A 23682-nucleotide genomic window follows, 5' to 3' on the forward strand; every position below is an offset into this window, starting at 1 on the left:
AGTATGTCGCACTCTTCTTTCCAGTCACCAACAACTCCCTTTCTAAGTATCAAACACAATATCGCAATTACGCACGTAGCTATAGGAAGCACGTCTTTACAGGTCATTCCATGTCAAATCAACCAATGCGTTGAACCTTGACATCTCAGATAATTTTTGGTACAATGGTAATACCCGTAAAGTTGACAAAAACTGTAAAATTTCAGATATTTTGGGTTCTTAGTTTTTGGGTTAGTTATTTACTTTCAAGAACTGTTGCGTCACTAGGGGAAGAAGGTGACGTAAATTGTGTTGTGTTGCTTTTCCTGCACGTTACGGCAGGCGCACGAAACAGCCAATCAAAGGAGCATGTTTTCGAAATCTACCCGCCATGTCGGACTACGCGTATTTGGGTTTGAAAGTAACGCCGGCCGTACTGTACTTTTGTATCGTGTTTTTTCCTTCATACACAAAAAAAAACTGGCTTGTTGTAATTGACAAAACGCTTGGTTGGAATTTTTAGTAATCATAAGAAGAAAAAAACGGTAGCCTTTATTATGTTTGATAATTTTGAGCAAATTATTTGGTAACTAAACAAAAATTTTAAACGATTACTAAAGAAATGTTCCCGGGGAACAATAATTTGTTTGTCACTTGCACAAATATTTGTTACTAGATACTATTTTTTTAGTTATTCCAACTAAACGTTTTTTCTGTGTACGTTTTATCTTTCTTCATGCAGGAATGCGTGATTTTTTTGTTGCAGATACAATTTGTTTTCAGCTGGATACGCAGCACCTTTCCTCCAAAACATAGTTGTAAACAATTTCTTAGTACAGTTTATATTCTCTATGTAAACATTGCAAACTACAAGCCGATGTAATCTGCACGTAGTTCTTGTGATCGGCACATCGTAGTTTTTGACTGCAAACTTGCAACTTTTCATCACCCACAAGCGGTGGAACATCCCTTTGATTCCTGAAAGGTTTTAGCAAACACCCTCATCGCAATTTCGCTGCGTAGGTTCTCGCTCGCTCTGGGCCCGTACAGCAGTTGGTCCTCGGAAATTAGGGTTATCACGGGTCACCGTTGGGTAACGCTCCCCCGACCCCCTTTTCTCCTCGCAAGAAGGGCTCCGTAAATCTGCAGGAAGCTGCTCTAATTAAGGTCTTTGCTTCATGGCTCCCGCGGGGCAGCTTGGGTTCTGCAGAGTTAACCAGCTGCTTTCAGCCATTTTGCTTAATTTTTTCTCGTTCCGCGTTCGAACTTTGAATTACGGGAGGAATTCCCAGGCCGTGTCTGCATAAAGGGCTTTCTCTTAGCTCCCGACTAAGGTGGAAATTATCATCATAGTTCTTGGTTGTTTCAGCATTCGGTTAGTTTTAATCAGTGAGTGAATAAAACTGTTTTGCGCTGACCAGTTATTTGTGAAACACAAAACGAGACATGGTCAGAAAACTAACGCATTATTTGAAGTATTTTGTTTGTTAGAGGTACTAATTTGAATTTTCATCCAGTTCAACGAATGATGGAGAATGGAGAGTCGATTCTGTGCAGGACAGTCACAGGCTGAACCTTGCTCTTTAATAGATATGAATTGAATGACGCAGAGTTCGATTGAATTGAACAGGTTGTATAGAGTTCCGTTGAGTTGGACAGGTTATGTAGAGTTCCGTTGAGTTGGACAGGTTGTGTAGAGTTCGGTTGAGTTGGACAGGTTGTGTAGAGTTCGGTTGAGTTGGACAGGTTGTGTAGAGTTCGGTTGAGTTGGACAGGTTATGTAGAGTTCGGTTGAGTTGGACAGGTTATGTAGAGTTCGGTTGAGTTGGACAGGTTATGTAGAGTTCGGTTGAGTTGGACAGGTTATGTAGAGTTCAGTTGAGTTGGACAGGTTATGTAGAGTTCCGTTGAGTTGGACAGGTTATGTAGAGTTCCGTTGAGTTGGACAGGTTATGTAGAGTTCGGTTGAGTTGGACAGGTTATGTAGAGTTCCGTTGAGTTGAACAGGTTACGCAGAGATTGGTTGAATTGAACGTGCTGAGCAGAGTTCGGTTGAGTTGAACTATAAGAGGCTCATCTCTGGATGCTAGTGTTCTAATCTTTAAACCGTTTCACCCATACTCTAACACTGCTAGCACCCATTTCCACAGTTACGCTTAAATCTCTGGTGATTTCTCAAGCGGGCATTTCTTCTTTAAAGAGAAATTTAAAAAAAAACATCACTCTGACGAAACGAAATATCGTCCGTCATTTTGTTAGTAGTAACACTTACGACACTCAAGGATACATGCAGATGACGCCACCTATCCACATACTGCTCATTACTTTTCGTATGGCCCTCGTATCTATAAAGCATTCTTTGAATCCACCGTCAGTGGCACACTCGAGAATTTAGTTTTCGTCGTATTAAAAGAACTTGAAGTCCATGTTAGTAAGACATGCTATAGAGAGAGGGGAAAGACTTCATCGCGTTTCGCTACACTTCCCCTAGTGGGAAGAGAGCCTCAGTCCTCCAGCATACGTTTCGAAACGATGCTTCTTCAACGCTGGAAGATGTCTGAAACACTCACGGATTTTCTCCCATTGGAGTTAACTCGAATCAGAACCGAGAGTTTTTACCCCATGAATATTCGATGAAGAGCGAATTGGGCACGCGAGCGTGGCGCCCATTAAAGGGTAAAGACTGAGCCCTGCCTCGCCCCGCCCTCTGGGAGCGTATAGAGGGGCAAAGGGCGGATTAATAGGCACTGGGAAGTTCTAAACTGGGCAGAAAAAGGCACCAGAAGAGGGAAACCGGTAGTTACGCGAGAAAAACACCAAAAAATGTATTAAACGATGACAAGTTTATATTAAGAGGGGAATTAAGCAGACGTGTCTTTGTGTGTGCGTGTGTGCCGAGAGAGGGAGAGAGGGGAAATAAGTGTGCACTGTAGTGTAAATAGGTATTTAAATAGAAAATGTCTTAATGGATGGAATATGCACTGATACATGGAAAATTCAGCCGAAACAAGGGAAATGGATGAAGCAGCAACGTGCCCAGGATTTTCGGTTCCTTTGTATCCCTTCACCAATTTCATCAGATCATTCTCATCGTCGCGATTAGCCAAAATCGGCACAAAGGCGACTCAAAATAACAAAAATACAAAAGTAGCAACAAAGATGAATAGAAGGAAATGTGAAGTGAGGAAGAAGTAAATTTTTCGAATTCATAAGAGAAAAAGAGCTTGAGCAAACCAACTCAGGGTTGAACACTTATTAAGGAGATACCTTACCGTTTATCAAATAATAATAATTAATGATATATTATTAATAGCAAGAACGTTGAGTTTATGCCATGAGGTGGCAAATTAACGACAAGAAATGAAAGACTTACTTTTAAAATATACGGCGTGTGTGATTGTACTACTCTGTCCCACGAATCTCGGAAGCATACGAACGAAAACAAGTCCTCTGCGCAAGAATTGACTCAAGGGGGCCCGACCAATGAACACGTGAGAGATCGTATGAAGGGGCAACGTGACTGCGGCTATTAGCCGTTGGCAGCAGCGCGTACTGCTTCGCTCCGCCCTCTACCGTTATTTGCAGCTCCACAGGCTCCTGGAACAGACTACGGACCACCTTGGTTTGTTCTTTAGAAAATATTGTTCACGTCAACGATTTGCAAAAGACTCGCCGTAAGGAATAAAGTGTCGCTGCATAAAAGTTCCCTCCTTTCAAAAAATCCCTATAATATTCCAAATTCTGGAGGGAAAAAAACCTGTTTAGAATTCCTTCTAAAGCATTCACTCACGTGAATCTTTGTTTATTTTCGCTGTTATTTACATTTTTGTGATAGAAAATAGACCTGTGGTGCTTATAGACTATTACAGGTATGTGGACAACATACGAACAATCATTTGAATGCTCTAGAACGAATTCTAGGAATTTTTTTTCATAATTTGGAAATATCACAGCTGTTTTTCCAAAAGGAGAGGAATTTTAGAAAACGGCCCTAGCTACTCCAGGCCAAACGTTCGGCGCGGCCTTATAAATCGGCTTGGGAAGAAGCTTTCAGAATCCAGTTTGAAGAAACGAGTCCGAAACTTTTTTGAGCACACCTCTCTCGTCTCTCCGCTTCCCGTTATCTCCGGAGTGCCCTTTTCCTCCCTACGTGCAACGACGGCAGAACATGTTTCAAAGGGTTGGCAAGATAATGGCCCTCCGGGGAGAGAAAAATGGAGGATTTAGCGCAAATGAGAAAGAAAGGGCAATGGAAAAGAAACGTATGTCCTCTTTTGTAATCTCCTTCTATTTCCTGCGACCCTGCCGTCTCTTCTCTTAGTAGCTCTTCTTCGTCTCCAGTGTCACTGGCGTTGGACATTGTCCTATTTAGAAATTCGTTGCGTAAGGAGAGGTGATAGACAGTATCTTAATTTACTCTTTCATCATCATCGTTATTATAATATGAATTAAGAACATCACTATCTCGAATGATGAACACTTATAGATCTACCTACGATATAAAGAAAAGGTCTAAAACGAATGAGTTTGTATAGAAGTTATTGTCTTGAAAAGTAGTGAACGTTTTAAAAATAAATGTAGCTTAGATACCTAAGCAAAACGTGAGAAGCAAATAAGTTGATTTAGAGGTAGCAGATCTTATTAAAGATTACAGCGTGACATCGAAATGTAAGGAATATACTAAATATACAGGGTACTTATTGCTTTCTTTCTATCTTTCCTTTTGTTTCGGTGATTTTGCGTCGCTTTTCTACGTCTTGGCTTAATGGGGATCATCAGTGTGAATGATGAACATGTACATTCATGCATCCTTGCCTTAACCAAGGTTCGAACCTGGAATCTCTGGCTCCGTAACGTGTTACGCTAACCGCTCCGTTACGGAGGCCGGCGCCTATTACTGTGGATCTGTTTTATTTTCATTGGACTTAGTGCTGCATCTGGTTTCATGCTGTTAAGGTAACTGCCATCATCATCCTTACGCTACTTCTTTCTTACAGAGATGAAGAAAGCAAAGCAGCATCTTTGAAAGTTTACTGTTAGCAGTAAGAAAATATAGAAGAGCAGTGATTATTTTGCCACATTGATACCTCCGATATTTTAAAACACCAAAATAAAATACGTGTGGTGGATTTGTTCATTTTCATTAGTCACGTTGATTACACCTGATGTTAGATATTAGATGTTTTATGATCGATTTAATGACAGCATGCGAAAGTTTCCGGATCACTACAAAACACACGTTTGCAGTCTCATAGCCAGCAACTACTGCATACCAATTTTACGTAACAACCCCCCCCCCTCCTCCTCTCTACACACACAAACTGGCTGTGGTAGTGATTTATCATTACTTCAGCATTACATAGTATCAACGTAGTTCAAATATTATAATTAAAGCAGTGAATCTTCGAAAGAGTCACTTGCAAATGTTACCATTCACAGCAGCAAAATTCACATAACTTAAGTAAATTATATGCAGCTAGTGGTTATAGCGGTAGTAATATAACAGGAATAATATCATTTAAATATCCTGAGGATAAGAAGAAAACATTCTCCAACTTGAAACAAATTATCTTCTTAGACAGTGTTGCCTTTCTGGCGGATTTGTGGTACTCATTCATTGAGTTATTATTCCGGACATCGAGTGTCTGAAACTTGGTCACTACAGATGATTTTAAATTAATTACTTGTATTAATTTGTAACGGCAATTGTAATTGCTTTCTAAGCTAACTAAGTTTCCTTTTATCATTTCAGTCGCCGTTCCTGCGCCAGAATTCGCACGTCACACAATAGTGAAGCCACGCTTCTACCACGGAAGAGAGAAACGGGAAATAGCGTCCAGCAAGGAAGAGGTAAGAGAAGAGGAAAAATAATGTGTCATTGTTTGTTGGATCTACCCGATAGCGTAGTGACACGCTGCGTTGTTTTATAATCAAAGGGTCGTGGGCTGCATGCCCCGTGGAGACATTTCACAATGGTTCGGATCCCATTTTAAAGTTTCGATCCAGTCCCGGTTAGCCTATTTGAGCAGAAAGTGATGATTTAGTTTAATTTTTAACACTACTCTTAGTTAGCGTTGTTATCAGGGCGTTCAGCAAATGCAGCTCGAAACCCCCCCCCCCCTTTCCCTTCTCTTTGTTGTAGTGGACAAAATCTATCTTTGAATGACGACACTTGCTGGGTGATACGTCGAGATAAGAAATTCTGGAATCGAGAGGTTCCAGGCTCGTTCCATGGTAGAAGAACATTAGTGGTTCACAAAATCCGGATTTCAAATAATCCGATATCCGTTTCGGATGCAAAGGATATCCATATATCCGGATACACAGATTTGATGAAGGATATGAAAATGACGAATAAAGAAAATGTGGGTAACCCGCGTAAGCGCTTTTTCTTTTTCCAGTCAACTTGTGAATGCGGGTTCATTTCTTGCTCTCTGCTTGGCTGTTGGAAAGTTACGGGGCTCTGATTGTGAGAATATCTTATTTGCGCTGTACGTTAGGTTAGGTTAAGTTAGATTAGATGAGAAAGCAACAAACTTGCGCTGAAAATAGGAAATAAGATATTCTCACAATCAGAGCACCGTAACTTTCCAACAGCCAATCAGAGAGCAAGAAATGAACCCGCATTCACAAGTTGACTGGGGGAAAAAAATTCGCAGCCCGTAAAACGGATAAATGATAAAAGTATCCGGTTAATGCAGACATTCGGATATCCGTATATTTAGGATAATTGGGATATCCTGAAAATTCGTTTATCAGGATATCCGATATCCTGATATTTGAAGTCCAGATAAGCCGGTCTTCGTGGCGGAGTGGTTAGCACAGCGCGCTATGACGCCAGGGGTCCCGGGTTCGAATCGCAGCCAGGGCATGGATGTTCTTTGTGATTGTCCCTTCATCAATTTTACTCATCTTCATTTCGCGATTAGCCGTAAGTCACAGAGAAGCGAAGTAAAATATGTCAATTCAATCAATCATTTGAAATCCGGAAAAAAATATCCGATATCTTTATCCGGATTTGATCATCACTAGTTTAGATCCCACTTTAAACTGTAGGTCCAGTCCCGATTAGCCTATCCGAGCATAAGGTCGACTTGAAACAAACTTTGTCGAAATCCCGGCCTCTTTCCTTGGGGGTTGTTTGTCCCCGTCCTCGGGGTTGACCGAGCGGTGCCTGGTCGCGTGTGTAAGTGGGCCGATCAATACCAAAAGACAGAACTCCCTCCCACTGGGACAGAGTTCCTCTGGACAAAAATATAAATCGGTCGCCTGCATCTGCAAATGTACGTCTGGTGCGTTGTATGCAGTCGCTGCCGCGGTTCCAAGAAAACAACGTTTACGACGCGTCGAAAGAGAGTACACTTCTCCCTGACGAGTTATCCCCTCTTCCGTGTGTGTCGGACGAGGTGGAAACTGCATTGTAAGCCAATCTTGGACGAAAATAAGATCACACAGAGCGCCAGAAGCTTGTTTGTTTGACGTAAATGTCCTTTTCGGGGACTCGGAGTTGAGTTTGAGTTTATTGCGGTATATTGGCGTAACTAGTGCAGCGAAATCGTTGTAAATCTATTAAATTTTGGCAAAGTTGCTTGTAGGTTCACTTTATTCACAGGCACTAACTGCACGGGACTGAATCTAACAGTTTTAACGTATGAACCATTGGCGGATTAACGATCTGTCGTAGAGAGCGCATGCTCTAGCTTTTAACTAGGTCCATCGAAAGTTTGTGTGCATCTCACTTCCTGGGGGTGATATATTCATTTTAGCCCCCCTTTTTTTCTCACTGTGGGAAGACACCCCTGGCCTTCACCCCGTGGTTATGAACCGATCTGTACTTCAAGGAAATTTGAATCCTTTGCAGTGGGTGTCAGGGTGGGGTGGAATTTTCCTTCATCCCCCATACAAATACCATCTTGTTTATATCTGATTTCCAACTCTCTCTCTCGAGCGCAATTGTATATCACCACACCCAAATATATCTAAAACTCGTAAAGTGAAAATGAACAAATTAAATCATCGACTGAACGTTTGCACAAACTACCATTCCCCTCCACCATCTTGAAAGGCGCCATTGAACGGAAATTAGGGTTTCTTACTCAAATTCATACAAGTTTTTCGAAAAACCCAATGATGAATTTTGATTTGGTTAGGTTTGATTTTTAGTTTATGCACAGATAGGCTAATCGGGACTGGACCTACATTTTGAAGTGGATCCGAACCGCTATGTGCCTCCACCCGGGTATTGAACCCTGGACCCCCTTGATTACAATGCGACGACGTTACCACTGCGCCATGGGAGGGGGGGGGAACTAAAAATTAGTTTTCAGACAAATTTATAAAGGTATCACGTGTTGTAGATCACAATGCACTACTTAGCTGCGTAGTAAGAGAAACACCCAAATGAATATAGGTGCACAATATGGATTTCTCCATTGGAATTTTCAATTTCGATTACTATTTCGTTTAAAATTCTGAAGTTGAATTCAAAATGGCGAATGTTTGATAGCACTTTGATAATTTTTCATTACGCTTTTGATAAATATTTGGGTAGTTCCCGAACTTTTCTTTCAGGCGAGGGCAATCCATACTATCGCGTAATCACAACTATAAGAAAATATTGACCCCAAAAAGACTAATCAACTCTCTAACCTTCCTAAACCCGAATGTTTATGGCTGCAGCGACACAAGCTTTCCATCTGTTCCTATCCTGCACAAGAGGCCTCTCCGATGGTGCAGTGGTAGCGTCGTCGCCTTGTAATCAAGGGGTCCCGGGTTCGATTCCCGGTGGAGGGACAGTGGTTCGGATCCCACTTTAAAATGTAGGTCCAGTCCCGATTAACCTTACTGTGCATAAAGTGGACTTAAAACACCAACTCAATCAACTATCCTGGACAAGAGCAATCCAATCTTTTCCATCCTTACCGATTTCCTTCAGGTCCCTCTCAACGTTATCCCTTCGTCTTGGTCTTCCTACAGGTCTCTTACCATCAGGTTTCCCAACAAGAATTCTGTAAACTCTTTTTGTCTCTCCCATTCGTGCCAAAAAAGCATGCAAAGGAATAGAAAGGATATTTATTTCAGTCGAGGAATACAAAGCAACAGGCATGTATTTTTGGTGCCTCTATGGCCTAGATAGTTGAGTGTTCGACTTAGGGTCTTGCCTCATCATTCCGATTAAGCTAAGAAAACAGAAAGGCGATATACAATAATAAAAAGTAGGAATGGCTACTAGAGGAGCAGTTTGGGAACGTTTATTTTAGTGACTCAAGCGTGAATGTGATACACCGCAACCAGCGCCTCCTGCACTTCGTATTTACAAATACGACGTGGGTGGTTTGAAGAGCTGCATTATTCTGGTTGAAGACGTTTGCTTATCTACTTCAGCCACCCTTTGCCTTGGCTGCTCGGTGCTCAGCAGGCCAGCTCAAGATCGGAGATCGTTCTAGTTTGTGTTTTGCGACAGATGGATCTGCACGTCTTCGATCTCCGTGAAAATTGTTGCTTCAGTGGCTTTAGTGTGGATGGAGGGTTTAACGGGTCCAAACATCTCTTATTGATTTAGAAAACTTTTTTTATTTGATTTTTTTTATAGTAAAATTATCAAGAACACAAAAACTTGACATTAGCTGTACTGTTTAAAACGGCTCTGAAAATGTTAATTACCTAGAATGTCACATTTAGTTTTTGTATACGCCCGTTAAAGTGCCAAACTTCAAAGGGGGTTGTCGTTTGTCCCTTCTAGGACTTCAGCAATACATGTTTTGTTCAAAATGAGCACCTTTCACTCATATGCGCATGTACTGTATCAACGTAGCCAGCGGTATTCAAAACTTCCAGTCGGGGGTGGGTGATTTCAATAACTTATCTTAAAACATCGTAGTATCCCATCGAAATTCCAACAATGAACTGCAGAAGAGAGGGAGTGCAATTACGAGAGGGGGAATTCACCTTCATTCTCTTTCAAAACCCATCCTGAGTGAACGGCTAAAAAAGAATACAGAAGAAAGCACTCAGTAAGGACAAGGTGGGCTGTTAGAGGCTAAACAGCTTTAACCCCCTTTAACTTTCACTCCATTGTGTAAGTTGAATGATTGATTGGAACTTTTCCCCTTTCTCTCTATAAAATGTTTGATATGCATTTCGTACATTCTTATAGCCTATGCATTGTCTTTTGTGTCAATATTTTCCCCGCTTATGCGTTTAGGTAGGGCTGCACCCAGGATTTTTTTCGGAGGGGCTGGAATCGTAAAGGTGGATATAAAGGGTGTTCCGTATAGGACGCCGAATTAGAAAATTAAATAAAAATAGGGAAAGTATCATGAAAATAGTTATATTTCACATATATGTAAGCACTAACATCTCCCATTTACGTATGAAAGACAATGTCAGGCATATGCTCACCCCTACTGAGTCTGCATGCATTTATACGCTCCACAAAATTATTGATAACCCTCTCGCAGATGTCTGTCCTTCAATCACCCGTATGATTTCCGCCTTCAGTAGTGTTGCCCACGAGACGAGACTTTGGCCTGTCTCGTCTCGTGGAAATGCTGTGAAATGCTGTCTCGTCTCTAAAATATTCGTTTGTCTCGGGACTAGTGTTGCCCACGAGACGAGACTTTGGCCTGTCTCGTCTCGTGGAAATGCTGTCTCGTCTCGAAAATATTCGTTTGTCTTATGAGACATGGTCAATCTCGTCTCGTCTCGAATTTTTAAAACCCTGTCCCGTCTCGTCCCGTGGGCAACACTAGCCTTCAGTTTCAAAAGGGTTCGTGGTTTGTTGGCGTGCGCCTGTGATTTCACAAATCTCCATAAGTAGAAATTACAGGGTGTAAGATCACATGACCAGCCATTCCTGGTATTCGTCTTGTATCAATGTTAGTCTTTACAATGAGAATACGTTGCTCAATCGTAAACTGTTTCATATCGTAACCACAACAAACGAGTCAAAACAATTGAGGCTACATTAATCGGCATGACAACAGATACCAACATTGGTAAGAACAGATCTGCCAACCTCGAAACAAAACAATAGCACTAGATTCAAATTCGGCGTCCTATACGGAACACCCTATATATTACATGCAGTGCTTGAAGTGCGGAGGGATGGATCACCCTGCTAGCAACATTTTCGCAAAACATCCCCCTAGATGTCTCATTGCCACCATGTAAAACCTAGGAGCATCTCCTCAGCTAACCACAAGGCTCGCTCAAACATCCCCTCAGCTAACATTTTCCACTTCAAGCACTGATTTCATGGGTACGTTCTAGGGGGCGGGTATACTATAAACTATTTTGTAATTACCATATTGAACCTTCGTTTTTAAAGTTGTTTAAGGACAAAATTCTTACCCGGAGGTAATTTTAATTGGAGTTTGCATTTTTCACTTTGGTTTTTGCCGAGTTCTTTACTGTTTTCATTTGAAAATTGAGATGTCCTAAAAATTTCGGCAGTTGCTGTAAGCCCAACAGTTCTCCTCGACGCACGTCAGTGTCTGCAGCTTCATTCATCCCGCCCCCTTCTGTACCACTCTTGCTTAGTTTGAATCAACAACCAAATCGCACATGTATACCTAGCTATATGGAGGGAGAGAGTGCTGTCCATGTGAACCCCACCTTCATCAGCCACCAACCACCATCCTCAGGGGTTTCCAGACGGAGAAACAACATGGCGATGGTCGCCAATTACCCGATCCCGCCCAGGCGCGTGACGTTGTAACAATTGGAGGGGACCGCCCTACAAAGGCTCTGCTAATTGTGCTAGATTGTGAGCAAACACAAGTCGTAATGGAGACCCCGTTGTTTTCTTGTCTGCCCCAAGAGCAGCGAGACCTTGGAGTGAAGCTTTCGATGAGTGTGTACACATCTGATGATTTATTGCTGAGAGTCTCTGACGAAGTGGCGAACCGTGAAATGATGTGGGAGAAATATCACGACCCTGTTACACTTTGGGATGAGCAGAGATCCGAATTCAGACCAGGATTCGTTTGTCTTTCACTGGATTCGGATGGTTTGGGATTCATATTGACCCATTAAGGCGCCCCGAACCCGCCACTGACCGTTTTCTGCTTCTGATAGAATCAAATAGTTCAACGCCACCTACAGTGCGTCGCGCCGAAATGCATGGAAGCAGCTTAGAATTTCCATTTCTAATCTGTGTCCGAAGGTTTCTACAAAAAACAGGTTTCTTTTTCTTAACGCGCTCTCGTGTTATTCCGGCTGTCTTCGTGTAGTTTCGGCATTCTGTTTGGAAATGAATAAAGGGCAAATCCTGTAAGTTCCCAAGCCCAACACACGGCCGTTTGGAACATTGCAGCGCGCTATATGGCTGGACCCTCTCAATAAGACACATGTGATGTTCTATAACAGTGGTTCTCAACCTTCGTGAGATCGCGGCCCGGCGAATTCTTTTTTTAAAAAAAGTCGATGCCCCGATCCGAAAAATTGTACTCGCAAATACCTTTACATTTTTTAACTGTGTACATTGCAATTAATATGTACACTTTAACTATTAATGAATGAATTATGACAAAATCATAAAGAGTAATAGTTCGATTATGTCTGCACATGTTGACAAATATTCAATTATGTTTAAATTAGTTGTCAACCACTGATATAATGGAATCTTGTAGTTTCCTCAAGCCAACATCTTTAAATTGATTTGGTAGTGCCAATTTTCATTGACATGTTGCATTTTGAACACCGAAAACTTCCAATTTACACTAATTGGAAAATCAGTTAATATGAATATACTCAGAAAACTGATAACTATATTAATAATTTGATTTTGATGTTCGTTGGAGAGAAACACTGTTCTAGACTTTTTCGCATCCAACGAACTACCGTAGTTCTGCGTGGAACTGTGTGTGTTCGAAGAAATAGATTCATTTTACACCTGTTCTGGCCTTAGCAGAGGCAACAAATATAGGCTATTAAAAAAAAAATTGAATAAAAATCGGGGATTCCAAGGAAAATAAAGATTGTTCCAAGTGCTCGTACTTTTTTTCACTTGAAGACAAGGGAAGGACAAGCTAAAGGATTGTTGATTAATGTGATCAGTTGCTTATGTGCTGCAGAAGAAAGCTGGGCCTGTCTGGTCTTCCTCTTCTTGACTCGCAAGACCCTTCTTTTTTTGCTTGGCAGCACCCAGCATGAATCATATCATGACAACTGTGTTGTAAATGTGCTTATCGAGCCTCTCACCGGAGGGCAGCACGTGCCGCCCATAAACTTGCGACACCTGCCGATCGTTACTACAACATTTGCGAGCAGGCAGCCTGTTCTTGTAAACTTTTAATTATGGAAAGGCCAGCTGGCGAATCAAGGGACGATCGCGAGGCTCGCATCTGCCCTTTCGTAGAATCGTGTTGGCCAAAGAGTGGTTTGAACTTTTCGTGGTAAATTGTAGCTATGAGATAAGGCTCAAACTGTATGTAAAAGAATATGTGAAAATGCATCGGTGCGTAATTACGATGTGCCCTGTTGCTGCTAATTATGAACGTGTGTCGAATGAATATATTTGACATGTAACGACATATACACCTCCCCCCAGCCCTTCACGAAATATCTAGTGTTAGGATCATAAGAATGGTGTTTCTTGAGCCCAAATAGCGTAGTGGATACCGTTTCCGCCTTGAAATCCGTCTCTTTGGTTCGATTCCTGGTGGACGCAACACATAAACAGTTCGGCCCCACCTTAAAACCGCAAGTCTAGCCATAATACTCCTGTTGGATCATAAGCTTAAACAAACTTCGTGACATTTTTTGCTTCAATCTCGATGAAACTCATTTTTCAGCTTTCCTGGCAAAAGAATAATCCAAGTGATCGAGTTGTTGATCACGTGATTTCAGAAGTTACGGAATTTTTTAAAAAATATTTTTATTTTTATAAATAGACTTCGCCCGCTACTTCACTTCCCATAACTCTCCTGGCCTACAGTCCTAAAAATGCATTACAGCACTTTGTATTATGCATGAAGAATAGTTACCATGTCATTTATGGATTTTGGTTTAGAATAAAAACTGTGTATACTGGTGTGGCGGAATGGTTAGCAGAGCGCGCTAAAATACCAGGGGTCCCAGGTTCGAATTTCCGGCCTGGGCATGGGTGCTCTTTGTGAATGTCCCTTCATCAATTTCATCATATCACCACTCATCCTAATGGTCACGATTAGCCAAAAGTGGGATATAAAGCCGACGTTAAATAACAAATATCAAATCAAATCACGTTATTCTGGGTTCTACAATGTATTAATCTGGATCGGGAGGAGACCAAGATGAAGTGTGTAAAAGATATAGCATCTTTCGTCTCGTAATACATACACTTGTTTTGTACAAAATGTATGAAAATAGCTTTTTCGGAAATTAATTTTTACCTCGGTCACTTCGTTCACAAAATAACTGTTAAAGTTACAGATACGTACTCATTTTGAAAAGTAACTTCTGTAACATTTTTCATGCATCAACTGCAAGCACACTGTTCTTTTTTTGCGCTGATGGTCCATCTGAAATTAAAGTAATGTTTATAAAATTATAATTGATCTCATGTTTTAATTAGCCTATGAAATAAAGAAGTAAGCAAATTCAAAGTAATCGAAAGTTTCCTTCCGTATGAATTCATAAGGAAAAGTAAATGGAAGAGGAACTGTTAATAACTCGTTGCACTGGAAAGGGAAACCTCGTGATCTTTTGAGATTTAGAGGAAGCGCTGTGGTCCAGTCGGTATGGCGTCTAACTGCTGTCAGGCTGGAGACCAGGGTTCGATTCAGGTGATTGCAGGTGGGAATTTTTTCCGGCGATGTTCTTGCATACAGCGCCTCTGATACGCATTTAGGCAGCAGGGCGAGGAAGGGGTGTAAAGACCCAACATTGGCCGAGATCGAGAATGTGCACGCCGTCATGGCACGGCGCAAGTCTGTAGAGAGACAGAGGCATAAAAGACACATGGCGATTGGTATAGCCCAAATTTATGTTCTACCAAACTATCAGGCATCAGCTTCACGTCAAATAGCAGCTGGATGCATAATCTCTCTGATCTGGCCGCTACAGGCAGTACATAAATTACACACAGAATTATAAAAAGAGTCGTATGCGGCATGCGGTTCTTTCTAAATCTCTTTTGTTATTCAACACTTATTGAGCGCACTTAAATTGTGCGTTATACTCAGTATAATTGCCCTTTTAGCAATTATCGTTGACTGGTGAATTGTGGTGTCATTATAGTCTTTATTGCGTGTGTTTCGGGATTATAAATGTCCTGCCAAATGTTATTTCTCTCCATCGCGCAAGAAATAGGCTCGTGCCATCTGCTTGTGTGTTCAAAGGCCCTCAACTTCTGTCTCCTGCGAGTTACTCCACTTGAAGTTCTACAGCTGTCAAGAAGTCCAAAGACCTTGCATAACTATAATATAAGTAATATCCGTTTGGAGTTCTAGGAATGGAGGAGCATGTGTGTTATTAATAATAAATATTCGAACCCTCTTTGCTTTCATTACAATAACTGTCAGATTGAAAGTGAAAGTACAGTACTATTAATCTACATATACGTATACTGTATAACCTCACGAAGAAACTGAAATTAGAAGCTATTGAGCAAAGTAGATGTAAGAAATTGTATGCGCATGTATGCAATTTATTTGAATCATTGCATACCCTCTTATCTCCCAGGAATTGAAGTGCATCTACACAATTTGGCAGTAATAACTCATGCTTGGGTGGGTTCTCCATTATGATGTTACATTATCATTAATGTTTACTCTGTACTCACGACAGCATGCTATTAAACAGTAAAGTAAATTAAGTAATCGTATCCTATGGATACTTAATATGTATGTGATGGACTCTTCATTACAACCTTAACACCTTCTAGCATGCAAAGGCAGCTCTGCGGAAGAACATGGCCTACATGCGTGTTGACAAGGTTATCTTTCTAATATAACACGATAACATGCAAATACTTCACTTTGCATCTGCACATGTATTGGGTAGGAACAGATGGCGTAGGGAGAGTGGTTTCCAACCCATCCAAGGGGTCCATGCAATCATCCAGTACCTAGAATCATTGACTCATTACGTTAAAGACCTCAGTACTTTCTGAAATAAAAAGCAATAGAAACTAGGGACTCGTGCCTTGGCTCTTTACTCCTTAGCTTATTGGGAATCACTGTGTTAACGATATTTGTATAGAATTGGCGAAAGTATCGGGGTCTTGCGAATTAAGCAACTTCAAGAAGATATCAAGCAAAAATATCCACTCCAATATAAGAGACTGATTCTGCTTTAGATCAGGATGTAGTATCTTGATGAAGCTGTAGATACTTTTGGAAGAAACATGGTGCTACACTAAATTCCATGTGTATTTACGTTCATAGATAAAACATACCTGTTTTAGTAGCAAATTGATAAACGTCCTATACACATACATACATGCTGTACCTGTACATAAGATCTAGTAGTTTCTCCATTCGTTCTTTGTTCAACTAGTCATTGTGAAAATGTGTAATCTCTTTTACCCGTTTTGAGTATATAGCAAACCGGAGATGTATACAATGTAGAAATTTCAGCAACAAATGCAGGCTCGACCAGAACTTGAATCCCTTAGCACACCGTGCTCCTCTGGTAACCAGTGATACGGTTCGAATCCTCCTGATCGATCCTGCATTTTTCTCTGCAATTTCTACATAAATTATGATAACTGTTTTGATAAACTGCAGAACAATAGCTAACCAGGCCTAACGTCCGAATGGGCATATTTTGTACACTTGTTTACAGAAATAAACACTACTTTGTTTTTTAGTGATAGTTTTCTCAAACTTTACTGGCACATTTCCATGGACGTCCGCAGGATTTTTTCCAGGGAGGGGCAAGCAAGGTAATTTTTTTCCAGGGGGGGGCAAAGGACAAATATTTTCCTCCAAAATAGTGATGCCCTCTTAAAAACACTATTTCAGTCTGAAATTATCATTTTTCTTCAACGAATTTATAATAATTAACATAAATTACTGCGATTGAAATGAAACTATTTGTGAAATATATAATTTTTAAGAACACATTCATTTTCCAGGGAGGGCCGTGGCCCCCCCTTGCCCGCCCTTCCGGACGCCCATGCACATTTCTGTTCCCAACATGTGCTCTTCCACGCCACAACATTTTAGGACGAAAAACAATGCGAATGTTAAAATAACTAACGTTCAATTTCCGTTTGGCCTCGCTCTGGAGAATTCTATTTCTAACAAAGAATTCTGTTCAGCGATTTACTCGTTTGTCTGCGATGAAGGAAAGATAGAGACTGCTGCATCCGACAACTTTTTTTTCTGCATTTACTGAACACAATCCGTCAGTCTAGCGCAGTGGTTTCCAAAGTGGGTGCTGCGAAATGTTTCAATATTTTCACTGAAATTATATGATTGTTTCAAATATATGATTATTTAGACTTTTTACACATAAAATGTTTCTGAAATTGAAATATCTGTTTATTTTTTTAACTTAACGCATGCAACGTAACCACACTAACTGAGCGTTGCAAGTGTTAGATAGGCCTATATTCTGACTTGGGTGCCGCGGAAAGATCTTGAAACACTAAGGGCGCCGTCGGCTTCGTATTGTGTAACTAGCGTATCATTTCGTTTCACTGAAAAGTGTAAGGTCAACCGAATTCCGTGAGAACCTAAGAGATAGATGCAGAAAAGCCGTGTTCGTGAAGTGTGAACCAATTTAACATGCAAGTGCGTGTTTTTTCGAACCCTTTTGCAACCTTAATTTAAATTACAATTTACTTTTTACACCACCTGCCCTGAAATCCGCTCGTGACCAAATATCGTGCTTTTCGGGAGGGTGTAATTGTGCTAATAATGAAGCGGTAGATCGTGGCAAGAACGGATGTTTGAATATTTCATTATAGTCTCCAAGTTTATTTTGCATTTCCTGCATAATGCATTCATATCTTAATTATAACTTTCTTTTGGTAGACACACACGGAATTGTGTTAAATATATATTTCCTTCCCCCCGTTATTGTGTGTGTGTAGCAACCTGCTTGCTACAAGTTAGTTCGGTAGCTTGAAAATATCGTTGGCGCTGACTACATACATAGCTACATATAATATGTGTGTGTGTGGGTGTGTGTGTGGGTGTGGGTGTGGGTGTAACAGCTATTTCACTATGAAGCGTTTCATAATGGCTGTCATACGCAAATACTTCCGTAACCCACAAAGAAAAGAACCTTCGGCAAGCGCCTTCGCGCATCTTCCCCTCTATCCATTGAACTCGGGCCATAAGGAAGCTTGCACCACTCTACGACCCCTCCCCTCCATGCACGAGTACGATGCGTAAGACACGCGGTTCTATGTAGGTTCTTTTGCCTGTGGTCCCAGAATAGTCAGATGTGTGTGCGTTTTATATACTTCCACTGGGCAATCACCAGACGAGACTACATATACTACTTTATAGAAAACTTACCACGTTCAAGTTACGTATGTTGAAGCAATCGTGATAAAGCATTTAAGCAATGATATTAAGATTAACGACTGTGGAAGTTTGAAAGTGTGAGCTATATTGGCTTTTGAAAATATTAATATGGGCTTTGAAATTTGCAGTTTAAAACTCTTGAAAATTACTTTATGGAATTTTACCATCATTTGGTGTGGGTGAAGATTTAATTTTACTGTGCGCTTGCGAGATGGAATTTTTCACGTGACGTCAAGTTGTCGAGCGATCAGATACTCGAGCCACTGCCGTTTATTACGATTTCCCACTTGTACCTCGTATTAATTGCAGCAAGGTCAGGTTCTCGGTCGATATTCGAGGGGAAAAACTTGACTTGAACCAGTGTTTTCCCTTTGTTTTGAAACTGGATTCCGACTTCTTTTGTAAAAATTATTATTAGGCATATATTTCAGCCCCGTAGAACGAAAAAAGAAACCCTCTGCCTCCCCACAGGACTGGAAATACTGGATTCGGGGCCGAGTAGCCAACCTTTCCAGCATTGTTTTACACTCCTGCGGTTTTGACACTGGAAGAAATTTCATCGTCGTGGGCAGCTTTTTGGTGATTACGTCTTGTTATTCCGTCTGGCTGCTTCCCTTTCAAATACGAAATAATTGGCCCTTGCAGAGAGGGTGATGGGAAGAGAAGAACGCAGGCTCATTAATTGTTTTAAATAGCCCCCTTTCCTCTCATTGGATCCACCGACGCTAGGCAATTATATTTCCTTCCAGAATGAAGGTCAGTTCGTTTGTTCCAGGAGCTGTGTGTTCAGGTTGTAATATTAATAATTGTTCTTCCCCTCCCATAAATATATATATATATATATATATATATATATATATATATATTTACAGATTCTCTTCCATGGTGTTAATGTTTAAGAGAGGTGAGACTTATCAAGTATGAGATTCATGTATGAGTTTTGCTGTGGATTTAGAGGTGTCATTGAAACTGCGTTCCGAGAACCAATTAAAATTCTCGATACCCAATGCATATATTCAGTGGCGGCGATTAGGGGCGTGGGAGGGCAGTTGCCCTGCACTATTGCCTCTCAATGCTAGGCCTTTCCTACCAAGAGAAAGTAAACAGTCCTTGCTCCCCTAGTTTTGGCACCCAATTGCTGCTACTGCATATATTGAAAAAGCTGAAAAAGAGTGAAGTTACATTTTTGTACGTATATTTTTACTTTACCCTTTTTTTTCTTTCATACATTCAGGAGCAGTTGAATTTTTTCGTTTCCTTCTATTGTTCCTTTGTGCTCTTCAGTTCAAATAGAATGTGGTACCTTTCCCCTGTAAACTATTGAAAATCTGCAGCTATTCTCTGTCCGTTGAAATAAGTAAGTCAATGTAAACACGTGGATTCTGATAAATCCTATTGGCTGTTGGAGTAGCAGTTCTGCAGAAATTTTGCACTTAGGAGTATAGTGTATGTATGTGATAATACCATACCTACCACTCAACATAGCTGCTATATTGAATTTGTGAGATCTTATAAGCTGCAAGCTATGGTTAAAATATATTTATCAACAGGAAATGAATTATTTCTCAGAAGTCACTTCATTCTTACTGTGGCCAAATACTTATTGAAATCGCTTCTAGTCTCTCCCTATCCTTCTTTGGCATTGCCCACGTTTTTATCCTTACAGCAATGCACTGATTATAAATCTAATGCTCCTTTAACTATTTTATGTTGTTTTCCTATCTCGTAGAATTATCGCCACAATAAGGATGAACAATGAACTGATGAAATAGTTCATGAACAAAAGCAATGATACACACATGCGCCTTAACTAGGATTTGAACCTGGGACCCTCTGGGTTCATAGCAATTTAAACTGATCACTATTATGGTAGCTTTGTAGACCAATTCTGATTTCCACATTGTTTCTGTATCCTGCAGCACTGCATTGCATTACAGCATATCTTGGTTAAAGAATTAACCTACTGCTCTGCAGCAAAAGTTAAAATGTACATATACAGATTATACATAATTCTATAGAAAATTATTTAAAGTGTAAATATAAAATTCTTATGTGATTGTATGTTGTTACATCCATACCATCTATTTTCAGGAGGAGTATATCCATGACATCACTGTAGGGTTCAATGTAGATGGAAAAGACTTTGTTCTTGATCTCCAATTAAATAGGTAAGTTTTCATATCATAATGGTAAGTTAAGTGTATTTCAATGTGCTCTGGTAATTGCAAAATTGACAGATTCGCATTCACTGTATATTTTCAAATTTCTGGTAGGATTAAGGTCTGATCAGCATTTCATGTTTTGTATCTTTTTTGTACCAAGTAATTGTTGTTGTGAATGAAAACTAAAACTGAAATAGGTACGTGAATGAAAGTAATGAATTTGTTTGTAGCAGAGAAATTCACCGTTTATGTCCTTGCTATAGTTATAAGTTGTGGGCAAAACCTTAAAATAGAACAAGTTTCCCATTTTACACATTGCTGCTCTTTCTCAGTTGGAGACACCCAAAGGGAGACCAATAAGGAAACAAAAATTGTAACAAAATAATGTTTATTTACATAGTATAATGTTACACCTCCTAATTTACTAAAGGAAATGCAAAAAAGAGCTTAATTTGCAATATTCTCTCTTTTCAGGGATTTAATTCCAAAAACTTACTTTGAGAAATACCAGCACAATGGGCAACATGTAGTTAATAGACCCACAGGCAAGGTAAGTTTTGAATAGATCAGTGGTTCCCAAAGTGTGCGCCAGGGTGCTGCGGCTGGTTTACAGGCTGCACAGCGAAATATTCCAATGCTTTCACTGAAATTATGTGATTGTTCCAAACATGTGCTTATTTAGTACTTTTTACACATAAAATGTTTCTGAATTTGAAGTATGTGTTTATTTTTAACATAAGGCAAGCAACTTAACCACACTATACTCTGTCTCGCCTATCTCTGTACCAAATGAACAAAAACAAGTCTCTGCAGACCTCTGTGGTGGAGTGGTTAGCACGTCATGTTACGATACCAGGGGTCCCAGGTTCGAATCCCAGTCTGGGCATGTGTGTTTGTGAGGGTCCCATATCCTCATCTTCGTGATTAGCCAAAAGTGACAGAATCGCCTTGTAATCAAGGGGTCCCGGGTTCGATACCCGGTGGAGGCACATGGTGGTTCGGATTCCACTTTAAACTGTAGGTCCAGTCCTGATTAGCCTTACTGTGCATAAAGTGGACTTAAAACACCAAATCAATCAATCAACCAAAAGTGACAGAAAAGCGAAGTCTGTGCAAGTAGTGACACGAGACTGCTCCACCAATGAACACGTGCAAGAGGGAACGAGATTGCAGTTACCAGCCTTCGCAGCAGTGTGTACTGCTTTGCTCTGCTCATTCGATTCCTCTGCACCCTTCTCTGCCCCTATGTGCGGACATGCTCCACAGATTCTTGGGATAGAGTAAAACTGAGTGTTGCAAGTGTTAGATAGGCCTCGTTCTGACTAGAGTGCCACGGAAAAATCTGGAAACACTAAGGACACCATGAAACGAAAAAGTTTGGGAATCCCTGGAATAAATAAAAAAATTGTGTTTATACATTGTTGAAATTGGCTTAATAATAAATGTAAAATGTCACAATTTCTTAGTCTTCATAGGACATTTGTAAGTTGTGACAGTTGCTTGAAATTCACATATTTTAAAACAGACTGAATTCAAGTTTCAAAATTAACATCTATGTTCCAAGGGCAAGAATCGCTTTTTATCACAGGAAGTAGAATGTTCAGTTTAGGCCAGAACTGTTTACAGGGGGATCGGGTTGTTGATATGAAATTGATTAAGTAGTAGTAGTCATGGTATAAACATATTAGTATTGTTGTTATAAATTAATAATTGAAAATTATTATTATTATTAAATCCTTTTTCACTTATTGGTAATGTTTGCAGTTTTTATTGCATATTCCCTGTTTACAATTTCTTAACTGCATTTTACTTTTTCACAGTCGTTAGGTTCATTTTAGTTGCATTATTTCTCCCAAAATTACTATTCATGAAAAATTCAGACTTACATTTTGATACCTAAGGTAATTTTATAGTTCATTTTCAAAAACATATGGGTTATTTTTAAATAATGTTAATACATATTTATGAACTTTTAAATTGTTAACTTCTGTGCCCTACTTGTGAATATGAAGAAATTGAAGAAGGGGCAATTTCTCTTGTTGGCCCCTCCTTGCAGATGCTCTTGATTTGTTGGTGTAAAATATGTAATTCTAATTCTGAAATTGATTGAATTGTGAGGTTGATTTTAAAACATCAAGTTTAAATTTAATGGTTATTCAATTGCAATTTATCTATTACTCATCCTTCCATTTTACTGAATTTTGAAATATAAACAATGTTAATCTTTCTGTAGATGTCAATTCTACTGCCTATACTCCTCATTTAGTTAGTTTGTAGATATTTCAACAAATTCTTATCCATGTTTTCTCCCTTCGTGCAGGATGCTCAATTGTGCCACTACCAAGGCAAGCTCAGAGGAGTGGAGAACTCCTGGGCTGCCATATCAACCTGCAATGGCCTTAGGTGAGTCATGTATTAAATCACTTTAATGTAGCTGTAAACAGAGTGCTTGCTGCTAGAACAACCTCGCACATGCTAATTAAGCAACTTGTTCTCTTCTTACACAAATATATAATAATTCCCTGCGAGGTTCGTGAATTTTGGCAGTGAGTGACCATAATCAATAGTCAAGTATATTTTTTAAAAATCACATTAAAATATTGTATATTTGTGAAAGAAGTGAATTGAAACCATGTTTGTGCTGTGAATTTTTCAACATAAGCACATTGCCTTCATTTGAAATTTTTCAAGTGGATTCATAGTCCATGGACAGTGGTGCCAGAAAATTTCAACAGGATTAGCAGAAAGTATATGCTGATAAATTAGGGTTGTTAGGTATAAAGAGTATATGAGTTGCACAAATGTATTCTCTTCCCACTCTATTTCTCTGTTTCAACAATTTTCCTTTTATCTATTTCTCTGTCTTCCATCTAAGTCTCTCCTCTCAACATCTTTCTGTATCTCTGTAATTAAAGGGTTAGCTGAAAGAAGGACGTAACTCAGAAAACAGAGTTTGAAGAAAATCTATGAATACTATCTGCACCCTGTATGTCTTGCTGAAATATGACAATCTTTGTGTATTTTGTAGGCAAATATGCGTCATATTACAACAAGAGATGCAAGGAACACAGTATTTA

The 23682-nt window shown here is 40.0% G+C and overlaps 1 protein-coding gene across 1 annotated transcript in view; it reads left to right on the plus strand.

Moving 5' to 3' along the window:
* The window catches only part of LOC145991100 (uncharacterized), a 193591-nt gene that overhangs the window by 147484 nt on the left and 22425 nt on the right, over positions 1-23682 (plus strand). The window contains exons 2-5 of the mRNA XM_083126836.1: positions 5732-5829; positions 20535-20611; positions 21080-21155; positions 22926-23008. Of these exons, the coding sequence (XP_082982962.1) occupies positions 5732-5829; positions 20535-20611; positions 21080-21155; positions 22926-23008 (334 nt within the window). The remainder of the gene's footprint in view (positions 1-5731; positions 5830-20534; positions 20612-21079; positions 21156-22925; positions 23009-23682) is intronic.

The sequence above is a fragment of the Lepisma saccharinum genome, chromosome 8 (genome assembly GCF_977018435.1).
Source record: "Lepisma saccharinum chromosome 8, izLepSacc3.1, whole genome shotgun sequence".
In the NCBI taxonomy this organism is placed as follows: Eukaryota; Metazoa; Arthropoda; class Insecta; order Zygentoma; family Lepismatidae; genus Lepisma; species Lepisma saccharinum.